Consider the following 13,357-nt stretch of genomic DNA (forward strand, 5'->3'; position numbering starts at 1 on the left):
TTTTGACTTCTCTATTTTAATTTTACACCGCACAACCGAGCGTTGGCTTGTTTAAGGTTTTCCCGAAATACAAATTTAATTTAAAACATATATAAATTAATTAATAAATAATAATCGGATCAAGCCCGAGCCGACCCCAAGCTTAAACTTAAAAAGACAACTCACAAGCTAAGCTTAAGCTTTAGAAAAATAAATCGAGACAAACGAGCTTGAGCCTAGTTGCATAGTGGTAAAGAGGGTAGTAATATAATAACTCATATAGAATCAATTAGAATCAATGGATTCGTGATAAAATCCCTTTATGATGTATTTTAGTATAATTTTTGACTGATATAGAGATCAAATGGTATAGTTCATTTGTTGGTAGCTTGGAGGATTAAAAGCATGACTCTTGCTTTCCAATTGGCTGTTTTTGCATTAATTGCTACTTCATCAATCTTATTGATTAGCGTACCCGTTGTAGCCAGGTTATGATTCAGTTCACCAAATCATTGAAAATCATTGATAAAAAAATATAAAACCAAACCATTGATTAAATAGATCCTTTTGGTTATGATTCGGTTAACTGGTTAACGCTGACGGCTCACCCCTATTTGTAAGATAATCAATTATGTTATACAAAGCACCACCAACTTTTAAACTAAACAAGGTTAATCATATAACACAGAATTTAAGGTTAAACAAGGCACAAATAGGCTGCTAACATATTATAAAGAATTCTTAAATTCAACAAAACTTGTGACAATAAGGGTAAATTTGTCATTCACCCAACACTTTTTGCTTCTTGGAGGTGTTCATAAACGACCTTAATACCCACTCTGTTTGCGCTTCTTCTTGATCAACCGTTCCAAGCTTAATCTACAAACAAACAAATCACACTTTAGATACAATATATGAAAGTGAGATTTTAAAATATACAATCATTACCTGATACAACCGTAACTCAAACCGCGGACCAACTTCCTTTAGATCGATTGATTTTGGACCGCCGCTTTGTCTGTACACGTGATGCCTATGCGTACACAAAATAATAAACCATCAGCTATCAAAGAAGATGCCATTTGACCCATTTCCTCTTTAGTTAGCTTAACCCATTTGGCAGGTTAAAGGCAATGGAACGAGTAAAGGACGGGCAGCCCCATATCCGATTGTAAAGCCATGTCCCACACCCGACCCAATACCCATCAGGTATTTGTCGGGTAATTACCCAACTGGTATCGGGTATACCCATTATTGTTAAAAAAAATACTGGTTGGGATTTTCAAATACATTTTTTTGTCTATTATAATTTTTATATAATGTATGTTTTTAACAAAGAAAAAATAAAAGGAGTTATTTTTCAACATAATTAAGCTACTCGAATGAAATGAAAACATGGTTTATGGTTCGGGTTTTTTGCCATCCCTGAGTAAAATAAAAAAAATTACGGGTTTATGGTTCGGGTTTTTTGCCATCCCTGAGTAAAATTAAAACCAACCAATGACACGAAAACATGTCGAGTGCCATTATCTTAACCACAGGAGTTGTAAAAAAGGGTCAATAAATTACCTGAAAGAAATGTAATCTGACTGATTAGCAAAAGTGATGATGCGTTTTGAATCGGGTTTCGGCACCGGAAAAAGATGCTTCAAGATAGTTGCTGTTCTTTCACCAATCTACTCAATTATACAATGAAATGTCACCATAAAAAAAACGAACGATGACAATCAATATCATTATGACAAAAAAGTAAACTTATACCTTCGTAGAGAAGTTGTTGAGAATGAGATGTGGATAAGCCTCTGAAACAGTTCCCATTTCCTTCTTGTCCTTAAGGTCATGTCTTGCAACCTACATTACAATTTGCATTAGATACTAAAAACAAGTTTAAAATAGTTGATAAGAGAGACAAGAATAGAAAAATCACTCACCGCATTGAGGATTTGAAAGTAAGCAGTTGGACCATACGGTAAGTGACTGATAACTATTTTATCAGGTGTACCGCGATGTTCATAAACTAATATAAGATCTGTGAAGTCGTGTGATCGGCATGTCTCGACTATTTCAGATATAACCTGCAACAACCACATTGTTATTTACCTGAATACAATTCATAAAATGTTTATTCAACTTAGTTGAATAATAAAAGCTGTACAAAACAAATGTTAAGAAGTTGATAGTGATGTCCCCATGAGATGCATGTAAAATAAAACAAATCATATATGGAAATCTTGGTCAACTCATTATGGTATCCGTTGTCAAGTGAGTTCTCCTAACTGGTACACATGACGCGGGTAACTAGAAAACAGAAATAACATCAACATTCAACGAACAAATAACGATATCAATATAGCTCCAACATAAATATATCAAATAGATCTAGCAACTGGCTACTAAGTAATGATACTATAGCTGTAGTTATATGGTTCCAAAAAGTGATCCCTTTGTCCGTTTTTTAATGTTCTGATTCTTGAACTCACTCCCAATGTTCTTCATCTCAATGTCTATCTGTCATAAACTAATTCATATGGCCACACTTTATACAGTTTGTTACTTAATTTTATGTTCTTTTTATAATTGTATGTAATACATGTTTTTTTTATCATTTTGACTTTAAGTGCAACTAAACAACTAAAAAGTCTAAAACAGAAGGGGGAATATTAGCTTGTGTACACTGCTAAATGCTAATAGTGAATATGTCATACATTTTCCCTAAGTTAAAAAAATCTGATTTAAACAAGTTCATTTCCCTGTGATAAATTAAGTTCATTTGCTATTTTGCTTTAGTTACGATGCAAATGGATGTTTACAATCTGTATTAAACTTTAATATATAACCTTATTTGGTAAGCATGGCGATAATAGATGAAGCTACTATAAAAACAATATATTTGAGAGTCCACATGAGATTTATGCTCCACAAGCCACACATAAACAATATCACGCCCAGAGTTATCAAATGCGTTAGGCACACTCAAGGTGCCTAGACCTCGCCCAAGGCCTAGGCGCAAGTTGCAAAAAAAAGCGAGGGCCTGAGGAAAAATAAGCGCATTTAAATAAAACATTTAAAACATATTATGTATATGAAAAATAATACTATTCTTCAAATAAAATAAATAAAAGTTATTATATAGCATTTGATATCATCTAATTAGTACCAAAAGTTCTAAAATAGTCAGCATTCAAATGTAATACCAAAACTTGAATAACAAAATGTATCAATATAATGCCTTTGACTTCTCCTAGATCTAAGTTTCAATAACAACCCTTGCGTTTCTTTTGCTCGACTTTTATGTTCTTGGTATAGACAATGCCGAAGCGCTCGCCTAAAAACTAGAAGCGCATTTATTGAGCCTCGCCTGAAAAATGGGCCTAAGAATTACTCTTATAAATAAGATTTTATTCCAAAATACATCTATGCTGTAAAGAAGGCAACATGTTTGATTATACATACAAAATTTTTGTTACTTTTATCCCATTTATTGAAATTGAAGAATATGACACAATATATGAATTTAACAGATAATCGCAAAAAAAAAAAAATCATTTCGGCTAAAATGCATTTTAAAATCAACCTAATCGCAAAAAAAAAATGGCTACAATGCATTTTAAAATCAACCTGTTTCTAAACATAATTCTAATATATTGGGTTCAAACTTTCAACTAAGAGTGCTTAATCTGTAACATAAACAAATAAAACACTATGAGTTTTCATCTGTTTTTAATTGATACAAATACTTTGTTGTTATTTCTTCATTTGATTTATATATTTTTGGTAGTTACGTGACTTTCCCGTTCAAATGAAATTTAACCTACAACTAATTTGTGACGGATATGAAAAAAAATTGAATAAAAATAACAAATATCAAAATTCATATATATTTGTCAAACTAAGTGGAGAACAATTAACTCTTAAGCATGGCGCCTAGGAAAAAACTAAAAACTTACACAGAAGAAATTGGCTTTAAAAGGTCATCAAGAGAACTATGGTCCATTAGCATGAAAGATTTATCTACAAGTTGTCATGTAGGTGACAAAAGGCTGGTAACCAAGATCATGGGACTAAGCAGCAATTATTCCTCAGAGACTTATAACACATGTATGGTTGATGTGAAGTCGATGAAAGTTAACGAAACAACATCGTGCAAGTTTTGACAAGGAGGATAACGTAGGTTAAGTTCTTCCCGACCAACGATACTAGGATGGTGGCTGTTGAAAACAAGTTATGGAAATGCTGGGTTTTAGAACATAGATTTGGATGAAGATGATAATGGGATCTATGTCTATTACCTTCATACGACACTTGCTTCTTTGATTTTATTCATCCTTATTCCTTGTCCAAAGAATAAGGATGAATAGAAATCCCTAAACATTTCAAAAATAAGCCAAAAATCTTCTAATATTAAGATTTTAAAAACCTATCTATTTAAAAACCTTGAACAAGGAATAAGGATGAATAGGAATCCCAAAAACAAGTGATGTAGGAGGTTAATAAACATAGATCACATTATCATCTTCATCAGCATCTATGCTCTAAAACAAAACATTTCTAAACTTGTTTCCAACGGCCACCATCCTAGTATGTTTGGTCAGAAAGCACTTAACCTCCGTTATCCACCTCGACAAAAAAACTCGCATGAAATTCTTTTCGCCAAATTTCATCGACTTCGCATCAACCATACATGTGTAATAAGTCTCTTAAGAATGATCATTGCTAACTCCCATGATCTTAGTTACCAGCTTTTTGTCATCCACATGACAACTTGTAGATAAATCTTTCATGCTAATGGACCCTAGTTCTCTTGGTGACTTTTTAAACCATTTCTTTTGAGTAAGTTTTTAGATTTTTCCTAGGGGCCATGTCCAAGAGTTAATTGTTCATCGTCCACTTAGTTTGACTAATATATATGCATATGAATTTCGATATTTGTTAACTTTTATTCAAATTTCTCATATCCTTGACAAAATTAACTGTGGGTTAAATTTCATTTGAACGGGTAAGTCAGTCAGTCACGTAACTACCAAAAATATATAAATAGTGAAAAAATAAAAATAACATATAACAAAAATACTTGTATCAATCAAAAATAGGCGAAAGCTTACAATGTTTATTTGATTATTTAAATAGTTGAATGAAATACTTTCTTAATACTAATTAAGCACTCGTTACTTGTTCTCAGTTGAAAGTCTGAACCCAAAATGTTAGAATTGTATTCGAAAACAAGTTTTTTTTTTATGATTTTCTACATTGATTAATAAGTCGGTATAATTTAGTGATGTTTTCATATGATCATGCTAATGTTATGTTGTGGTCTCCGATCCATCATGGGTCGGGTCCGGTTTAGACGAATAGACAGAATTAGGAGATTAAGCTGTTTGAGTTTTGGCCAAGCCCAAAAGCTCTAATCAGGCCCAGTTTAGTTAAAGGGTTAAACCCTAATTGTCTAGTCTATATATTCTCTCCTGTACTTGTAAGTTGGTATCACTCAATAATAAGAAAACCCTAGTTATCGACAGTGGACGTAGGTCATACACCGTGACCGAACCACTTAAATCCTTGTGTCTCTTTCGTTTATTCTTTCGGTTTTACTATTGTATTCGTGTTTGTGTGTGACTCCGAACCTAACAATTGGCATCAGAGCCTGGTTCTCGTTTATACACACAGTTCCGCCGCCGCTGCTCCGCTGCTACAGTTCCACCGCCGCTGCTACAGTACCGCCGCCGCTACAGTACCGCCGCCGCTGCTACAGTCCGCCGCCGCTGATTAGGGTTCCGCAGCTGCTGGTTCGTTTTTTCTGATTAGTTTCCAGTCCTTTTTTATTCCTTGGGTAGTTTGGTTGTTTGCTGTAATCAAAACTCAGTTTGGATAATGGCTGAGGACGGAAAGATCAAGATTGAGAAGTTTGATGGTCAGGATTTTGGATGGTGGAAAATGCAAATTGAGGATTTGCTATGTCAGAAAGACTTAATGGAAGCACTAGAAGAGAGGAAACCGGAAAGTATGAAAGATGATGAGTGGAAGGTACTTGACAGAAAAGTCATAGCTGTTATTAGACTCTCACTAGCTAAGAATGTGGCATTCAATATTGTAAATGAAACTACCACGTATGGTCTTATGAAAGCCTTGTCAAATATGTATGAAAAGCCTTCTGCATCAAACAAGGTATTTCTGATTAGACAGCTAGTTAACACCAGAATGAAGGAAGGGGCATCTGTTACCTCTCATGTTAATGACTTCAACACTATTATTTCTCGTTTGTCTTCTGTTGATATCAAGTTTGATGATGAAGTTCAAGCGTTACTCTTGTTATCCTCGTTACCCGAAAGTTGGTCAGGGACTGTTACTGCAGTTAGTAGTTCTTCTGGGAATACTAAGCTTACTTTTGAAGGAGTCCGGGATTTGATTTTAGGGGAGGACATAAGAAGAAGGAATTCTGGTGAGACATCTAGTTCTATATTGAGCACCGAAGGGAGAGGTAGGAGAAGAGAGAAAGGTAATGGCAGGGGTAGGTCAAAGTCTAGAAGAAGAAGTCAGTCAAAGCCCAGAAAAGACATTGAGTGTTGGAATTGCAAAGAAATGGGGCATTTCAGAAACCAATGCCCTAACCCCTCAATTTCAAAAGAAAAGAAAGAATCTAAGAAGGAAGTTAATCTGGCCACCGGTTCAGATGATTCAGAAGGTTCAGAAGAGACTCTTATCTGCTGTGTTGAAGAATCAACAGATTCATGGATTATGGATTCTGGTGCATCTTTTCATGCCACTTATAGCACGAAGAAGATGAAGAATCTCCGAACAGGTAATTTTGGTAAAGTTCGTTTGGCTAATAATCATGCTGTTGATATCACGGGGATGGGGGATATTGAACTAAAAACTTCATTGGGCACCTCATGGACTCTAAAGGATGTTCGGGTCGTTCCTAGCCTGAGAAGAAAGCTAATTTCTGTTGGGCAGTTAGATGACCAAGGATATGATGTTATGTTTGGTGGGGGTCAATGGAAAGTTGTGAAAGGGAATCTTGTGATCGCCAGAGGTAAAAAGAAGGGCACTTTATACATGGTTGAAATTCCAGCTGATGGGGTAAATGCAGTGACCAGTGGACCGAGTCAGTCTAGTTTGTGGCACCAACGACTCGGCCACATGAGTGAAAAAGGGATGAAAATGCTCGTTGCTAGAGGAAAAATTCCAGAACTGAAGAAGGTTGAATCTGAATTTTGTGAACCATGTGTTTTCGGTAAAAAGAAGAAAGTATCTTTTGTGAAGACCGGAAAACAACCGAAAGCTCAGAAATTGGAGCTTATTCACTCTGATGTCTATGGACCAACTTCAGTCTCTTCTTTGGGAGGATCGCACTATTATGTCACCTTCATTGATGATTCGACACGCAAGGTATGGGTTTACTTTCTTAAAAATAAATCTGATGTTTTTGATACTTTTAAAAAATGGAAAACTGCTGTTGAATTGGAAACTGATTTGAAGGTGAAATGCTTGAAGTCGGATAACGGTGGTGAATACGTTAGCAAAGAATTCCGTGATTATTGTGAAGAGTACGGTATTCGGATGATCTTTACAGTCCCTGGCACTCCTCAACAAAATGGAGTGGCAGAACGAATGAACAGGACGTTAAATGAAAGGGCAAGAAGTATGAGACTTAATGCCGGGCTTCCAAAGACGTTCTGGGCAGATGCAGTTACTGCAGCTTATTTAATTAACCGGGGATTGTCAGTACCGCTGGGTTTCAAGACACCAGAAGAAGAGTGGAAAGGTAAAGCTACAGATTATAAGCATTTGAAAGTCTTTGGGTGTAGCGCTTATGATCTAGTGAAAAATGACAAGCTTGATGCTAAAGCTAAAAAATATGTTTTCATTGGATATGGGTCAAACGAAATGGGCTACAGGCTTTGGGATTTAGAAAGCAGAAAAGTAGTCAGAAGCAAGCATGCAACTTTTAATGAGGCTGAGTTATACAAAGATAGAAACACTTCAAAATCAAGGGTTCAGAAAGAGCAGGTTGAATATGAAATTGATGCTCAGAAAAAGACAGTTGAGTCAGCTACCGAACCCGAGACAGAAACTGAAGAAACCATAGTTCCTGAATTTGAAGATGATGATATTGGTGGAAATGAAGAGTCAGAGGGAGTCTCTGACAGTGGGAGTTCAGAGTCTGAGCATGAACAGTCTCCACAAGAACCTGACCCGCCTCAGCACTGGGTTGGGAGGTCCACCAGAGTTTCTAAACAGCCGGTACGTTACAAACCTTCAGTTAATTATCTCCTTTTAACTGAAAATGGTGAGCCAGAGAGTTATTATGAAGCACTTAAGTTGAAAGATTCGCTCCAGTGGGAGCATGCTATGAAGGAGGAGATGAACTCTTTGAGTAAAAACCAGACATGGTTTTTAACCAAGTTTCCACCAGATAAAAGAGTTATACAGAATAAATGGGTCTATAGAGTCAAGGAAGAACATGATGGGTCTAAACGATACAAAGCTCGTTTAGTGGTCAAGGGTTTCCAGCAAACGACGGGAATTGATTATAATGAAATATTCTCTCCAGTTGTGAAGATGACCACCATCAGATTGATCTTAAGTATTGTTGCTGCAGAAAATTTACATCTAGAGCAATTAGATGTTAAGACAGCATTTTTACATGGTGATCTTGACGAGGAGATCTATATGGCACAACCTGAGGGATTTCAGGTTGCCGGGAAAGAAAAATGGGTCTGCAAATTGAAGAAAAGCTTGTATGGTCTGAAGCAGGCACCTAGGCAATGGTACCTAAAGTTTGATGATTTTATGGTGAGAACTGGGTACAAGAAATGCGAGGCCGACCATTGCTGCTACTTAAAGAAGTTTAAAGGCTCATATATCATTCTACTTCTTTATGTAGATGATATGTTAATTGCAGGATCTGATATGAAGGAGATTCGCAAGTTGAAGAAACAGTTGTCTGATGAATTTGAGATGAAAGATCTTGGTCCAGCCAAACAGATTTTGGGGATGAGTATATCCAGAAAGAAAGATGGCTCCATAACACTATCCCAAGAGAAATACATAGGGAAAGTGTTAGAAAGATTCAGGATGAATGATGAGAAGACTAAACCGAGAAACACACCTTTGGGAAGTCATTTCAAACTTACCAAAGACCAGTCTCCCAGAACAGAGGAAGAAAGAACAGAGATGGCTAAAGTTCCGTATGCATCTGCTGTTGGCAGTCTCATGTACGCCATGGTTTGTACACGGCCAGACATTGCTCATGCTGTCGGGGTAGTTAGTCGTTTTATGTCGGATCCGGGAAAGGAACATTGGGAAGCGGTGAAATGGTTACTTAGATATTTAAAGGGTACTTCCAGTTTGGGGTTATGTTTTAAGGGGAAGGATACAATTCTCAGGGGTTATTCAGATGCTGATCTAAGTGGATGTAAGAAGACGTTTAAAAGCACTACTGGTTATGTTTTCACAGTTGGGGGAACAGCAGTATGTTGGATGTCCAGACTTCAGAAAAGTGTTGCTTTATCAACCACTGAGGCAGAATATATGGCAGCAGCCGAAGCAAGTAAAGAATTAGTATGGTTGAGAACTTTTCTTGAAGAGTTGGGAAAGAAACAGGCAGAGTTCTTATTATATTGTGACAATGAGAGTGCAGTGAAACTTGCGAAGAATCCAGTCTATCATTCGAAGACTAATCACATCGGGAGGAGATATCACTTTGTCAGAGATTTGATCAGTGATGGTGTTTTCAGTTTGAAAAATATCTCAGGTGCTAAGAATCCAGCAGATATGTTCACCAAGCCGGTGATGCTGGATAAGCTGAAGCTGTGCAGAGCTTCAGCAGGCCTTCAGGAATAATGTTGAGAAGGCGAAGGGTAACTAGGAGGTGCAAAACCAGATGGGTTTTATTTTACATGTACAAGGCAATGCAGGTGAAGACATTTTACGTCTCCAAATGGGAGCGGGTTGAAATGTTTGACGCATCCAAGTGGTGGTTTAGAGAAGATGTCTCGAAGCCCAAGTGGGAGATTGTTATGTTGTGGTCTCCGATCCATCATGGGTCGGGTCCGGTTTAGACGAATAGACAGAATTAGGAGATTAAGCTGTTTGAGTTTTGGCCAAGCCCAAAAGCTCTAATCAGGCCCAGTTTAGTTAAAGGGTTAAACCCTAATTGTCTAGTCTATATATTCTCTCCTGTACTTGTAAGTTGGTATCACTCAATAATAAGAAAACCCTAGTTATCGACAGTGGACGTAGGTCATACACCGTGACCGAACCACTTAAATCCTTGTGTCTCTTTCGTTTATTCTTTCGGTTTTACTATTGTATTCGTGTTTGTGTGTGACTCCGAACCTAACAGCTAATTAGCATAGAGCCTAACTATTTGAATGATAGAAACTCAGCCCAAAAATAGTAAACATAAATGCCATAATTAATTATACAACTTCAAGTGGACTAAGTTAATTATATTATTGCACATATGATGAAAACATTGAAATCTTAAAGCTAGCACATTTATGATCTACATGAAGTAACTATCAACAACATGACTAGTTCAATGTAAAAAAACTCAAAAGTAAGGATATCATCTATTTCATGATAGCACACATGTATTAAGTGTTCACATATGTTTATCCACCTAACTTTGTATACAGTGATAACTAGCTATGTCCTACAACGAAATACATATGATACGTACCTAGAATGTCTTCTTTATTCTTAACATTTAAACTTGCCATTAACAAGCACGTGATCAATCTAAGTAGTCGCAATGTAAAAATCATGTATTTAATAATCACTAATATCATGTCAATATAATGTAACATACAGTTTGGTTTGATTGTGTAGGACTTAAGGCATTTTTTACTAAGTCCAAAATTGGTCTCCTATGTCCACAAGTACCAACCCTTAGTTCTAAGTTTATTCTTGGCTTATGCTATAATGTATATTTGTCTGATATGACTATCATCTAGAAATGCATATGTAACTGACTAAGCGTTACATATGCATTTCTTTTTTAAATTGATAAGCTAGTATATTTGTCTGAAATGCCAGTCACCTAGAAATGAATATGTAGCTGACTAAGTGTTACATATGCATTTCGTTTTAACCTGATAAGCTGCTTATGATATAATGAATATTTGTCTATAATGACTATCATCTAGAAATGCATGCTACTGGTATATATCAAAAACCAAACAGCATCGTGTTGTGTATTAAGTGAAACATGGTAGAAAATTTCCATCGAGATGAGATAATATGATTGAAGAACCTAAACAGCCTCACAACTGAAACACACACAGACACCTAAATCTGAAACCCAAAAAACATACAAAATTGGAGCCCAGATGAAAAAACCCACACATGAATCAAGTAATATATCATATCCCAACAATACACAGAATGCAAGACAAAACACACAGTCACGGAAAAGAAATCCAAATCACACTCACAAAAAACAGAGCTGTAAGCAGCAGTTTAGCATTTACAAGCTAGATACTTTTTGGGATACTCACAGTCTTTCCTCACAGTAGCAATATCCTGATTTTAAAAGTTTCTAATGCTCACTAATCAAGTCTTCATAATTTTCCCAAGACCACGTTAAGACATTTTATGCTTTAAACAAAAGTATCTAATATAAAAGCTTATGTAAAAATAGCAGCATTGAAAAGGTTGAGAATTTATTAAACATCACCTGATAAAAGAAAAGAAGAAACAGTCTGTAAATTTAAGAATTAGGGAAGACAATTAACTAACCTGACCACCACGGTTCATTCTTTGGGAATTAGGGAAGACAAACTTCAATTCCTGCAAGTAACAGCCATGTTAAACAACTGCTTTTTGAAGACAATATGAGTAGAAAAACAAAAAGAAAACAAACTAAAGTATCTTAAGGTACTGATAATAATAATTACTGCAAACCTTTACGAACTGCTTAAGAGGAGCACTTGGATCATGAGATGTTGTTAGCAGAATCTTTGGATCTCTATCAGATGCATTTGCATATTCATCATCTATGGTTGACCTTAGAACTAAATTTAACAAGAGCAGAAGGCGATGTTACTTTCAAGGCCAAAACAATTCAAATAATCCCAGAGATACGAATACCATTTAATCATTTGTTATCCACAAAACATTAAAACTAATTTCTTATGGAATGAAACCCAACATAGAACCACTATCTATAGAACTAACATACAGATTACTTTCATAAATTTAACAGTTATCACAGCAATCAGAAATATAGTATCCGGCTACAACCTTAACATTCTCCAAATACTTCTTATGGTTAGGGTTGTAAACAAGTCGCTTGTGATCTACTCTGAGCCGAGCTTAAACAAGCTCACGCCTAAAATAAGCTTGTTTATTAAACCAGCCTGAGCCTGAGCTTCACTTATTGGGCTCAAGCTAGCTTGGGAACCTAAACAAACCTACTGTTTATATAACTTTTATTTAATATATTAAATATAAATTTGTAAAAGTATTATTATCACAAAACAAAAATAACTAAATAACATATAAAGTGCAACTGTTGTATGTAAAAAATTATAATTAAAAGTATAAAAAAACAATTGTAAATGCACATAATAACTTAATTTATAAATAACAAAGGAGCCCAAGCCAAGTTGAGCTCAAAACAGGCCGAGCTAGAGCTCCAGTAAGCTAAACGAGACACTCCTACTTATGCTACAATTTTAACAGTAAGTATATAATTCAAAACAATTTTCAGCATATAATGCAACATACAGAAGGAAACTTACCAGCAGTTCGTTCATCTTCGAGGTCAATTTCCTGGCGAAGAGCCGCATCCTCGTTTCTCAGCTCAGTCGGAATTGGTTTCCCCTCTGTAAACCACATCGAATACATAAATCGGTTAATAATAATGAATTGATACTGATATTGATAGATAGAATAATAATCGATAACAAACAAACCTTCAAGAGCTTGTTTGATTTTGCGTTTCTTCTCGTAAAGCAAACGCTCTTTGCCTTCCAGACTCTTCCGGTACAGGTACTCTCTTCTCAGCCTCACATTCCTTCGAAGCATGCTTTTGTTTTGATTCACACGATGATTGTTTGTTGCAGTTGAGAGCAGTTAGGGTTTAGAAGAGGTGGAGACGATAAGAGCAGGGTATCGATTAGGGTTTTAGCAATAGGCCTCACACAACTATTGTGACTTGTACGATTTAGTCCCTCGCGTTTTTATTATTTTTATCGTAAAAGCTCTAACTTTTATTTAAAAACAAACCGATTGCAATAAAGTGGCAGCCATATCCACTCTTTGGATAGTGAAATTAGCATGCCAAAAACAAAGTTGGAGCTCCTAGAGCTGAAGAATTCATGGGCCCCTTTTAAGTTGCCAAATATTCTGTTCAGCATTTTAATTGCAACTA

General features: G+C 35.9%; 1 protein-coding gene across 1 annotated transcript; it reads right to left on the reverse strand.

Moving 5' to 3' along the window:
- Positions 1 to 661: 661 nt before the first annotated feature.
- LOC143614742 (uncharacterized) lies at positions 662 to 13,059 on the reverse strand. Its single transcript, XM_077088086.1, has 9 exons — positions 12,900 to 13,059; positions 12,726 to 12,809; positions 11,887 to 11,996; positions 11,722 to 11,772; positions 1,911 to 2,054; positions 1,741 to 1,830; positions 1,549 to 1,655; positions 928 to 1,012; positions 662 to 858 (listed from the first exon to the last, which is right to left on the reverse strand). The coding sequence occupies exons 1-9, from the start codon at positions 13,009 to 13,011 to the stop codon at positions 760 to 762; spliced, it is 882 nt and encodes a 293-aa protein (XP_076944201.1). The 5' UTR covers positions 13,012 to 13,059; the 3' UTR covers positions 662 to 759.
- Positions 13,060 to 13,357: the final 298 nt, after the last annotated feature.

The sequence above is a fragment of the Bidens hawaiensis genome, unplaced genomic scaffold, assembly GCF_021521415.1.
Source record: "Bidens hawaiensis isolate Kalapana, Puna unplaced genomic scaffold, B.hawaiensis_p1.1 tig00040833_1, whole genome shotgun sequence".
Taxonomy (NCBI): domain Eukaryota; kingdom Viridiplantae; phylum Streptophyta; class Magnoliopsida; order Asterales; family Asteraceae; genus Bidens; species Bidens hawaiensis.

Excerpts from the sequence above, each read along its gene's own strand:
- LOC143614742 (XM_077088086.1), bottom strand. The coding sequence starts at position 13,011 with ATGCTTCGAAGGAATGTGAGGCTGAGAAGAGAGTACCTGTACCGGAAG. Across the intron at positions 11,773-11,886 it reads CTCTTAAGCAGTTCGTAAAG|GAATTGAAGTTTGTCTTCCC; the intron begins GTTTGCAGTAAT and ends TGTTACTTGCAG. Across the intron at positions 1,013-1,548 it reads TCAGATTACATTTCTTTCAG|GCATCACGTGTACAGACAAA; the intron begins GTAATTTATTGA and ends GTGTACGCATAG.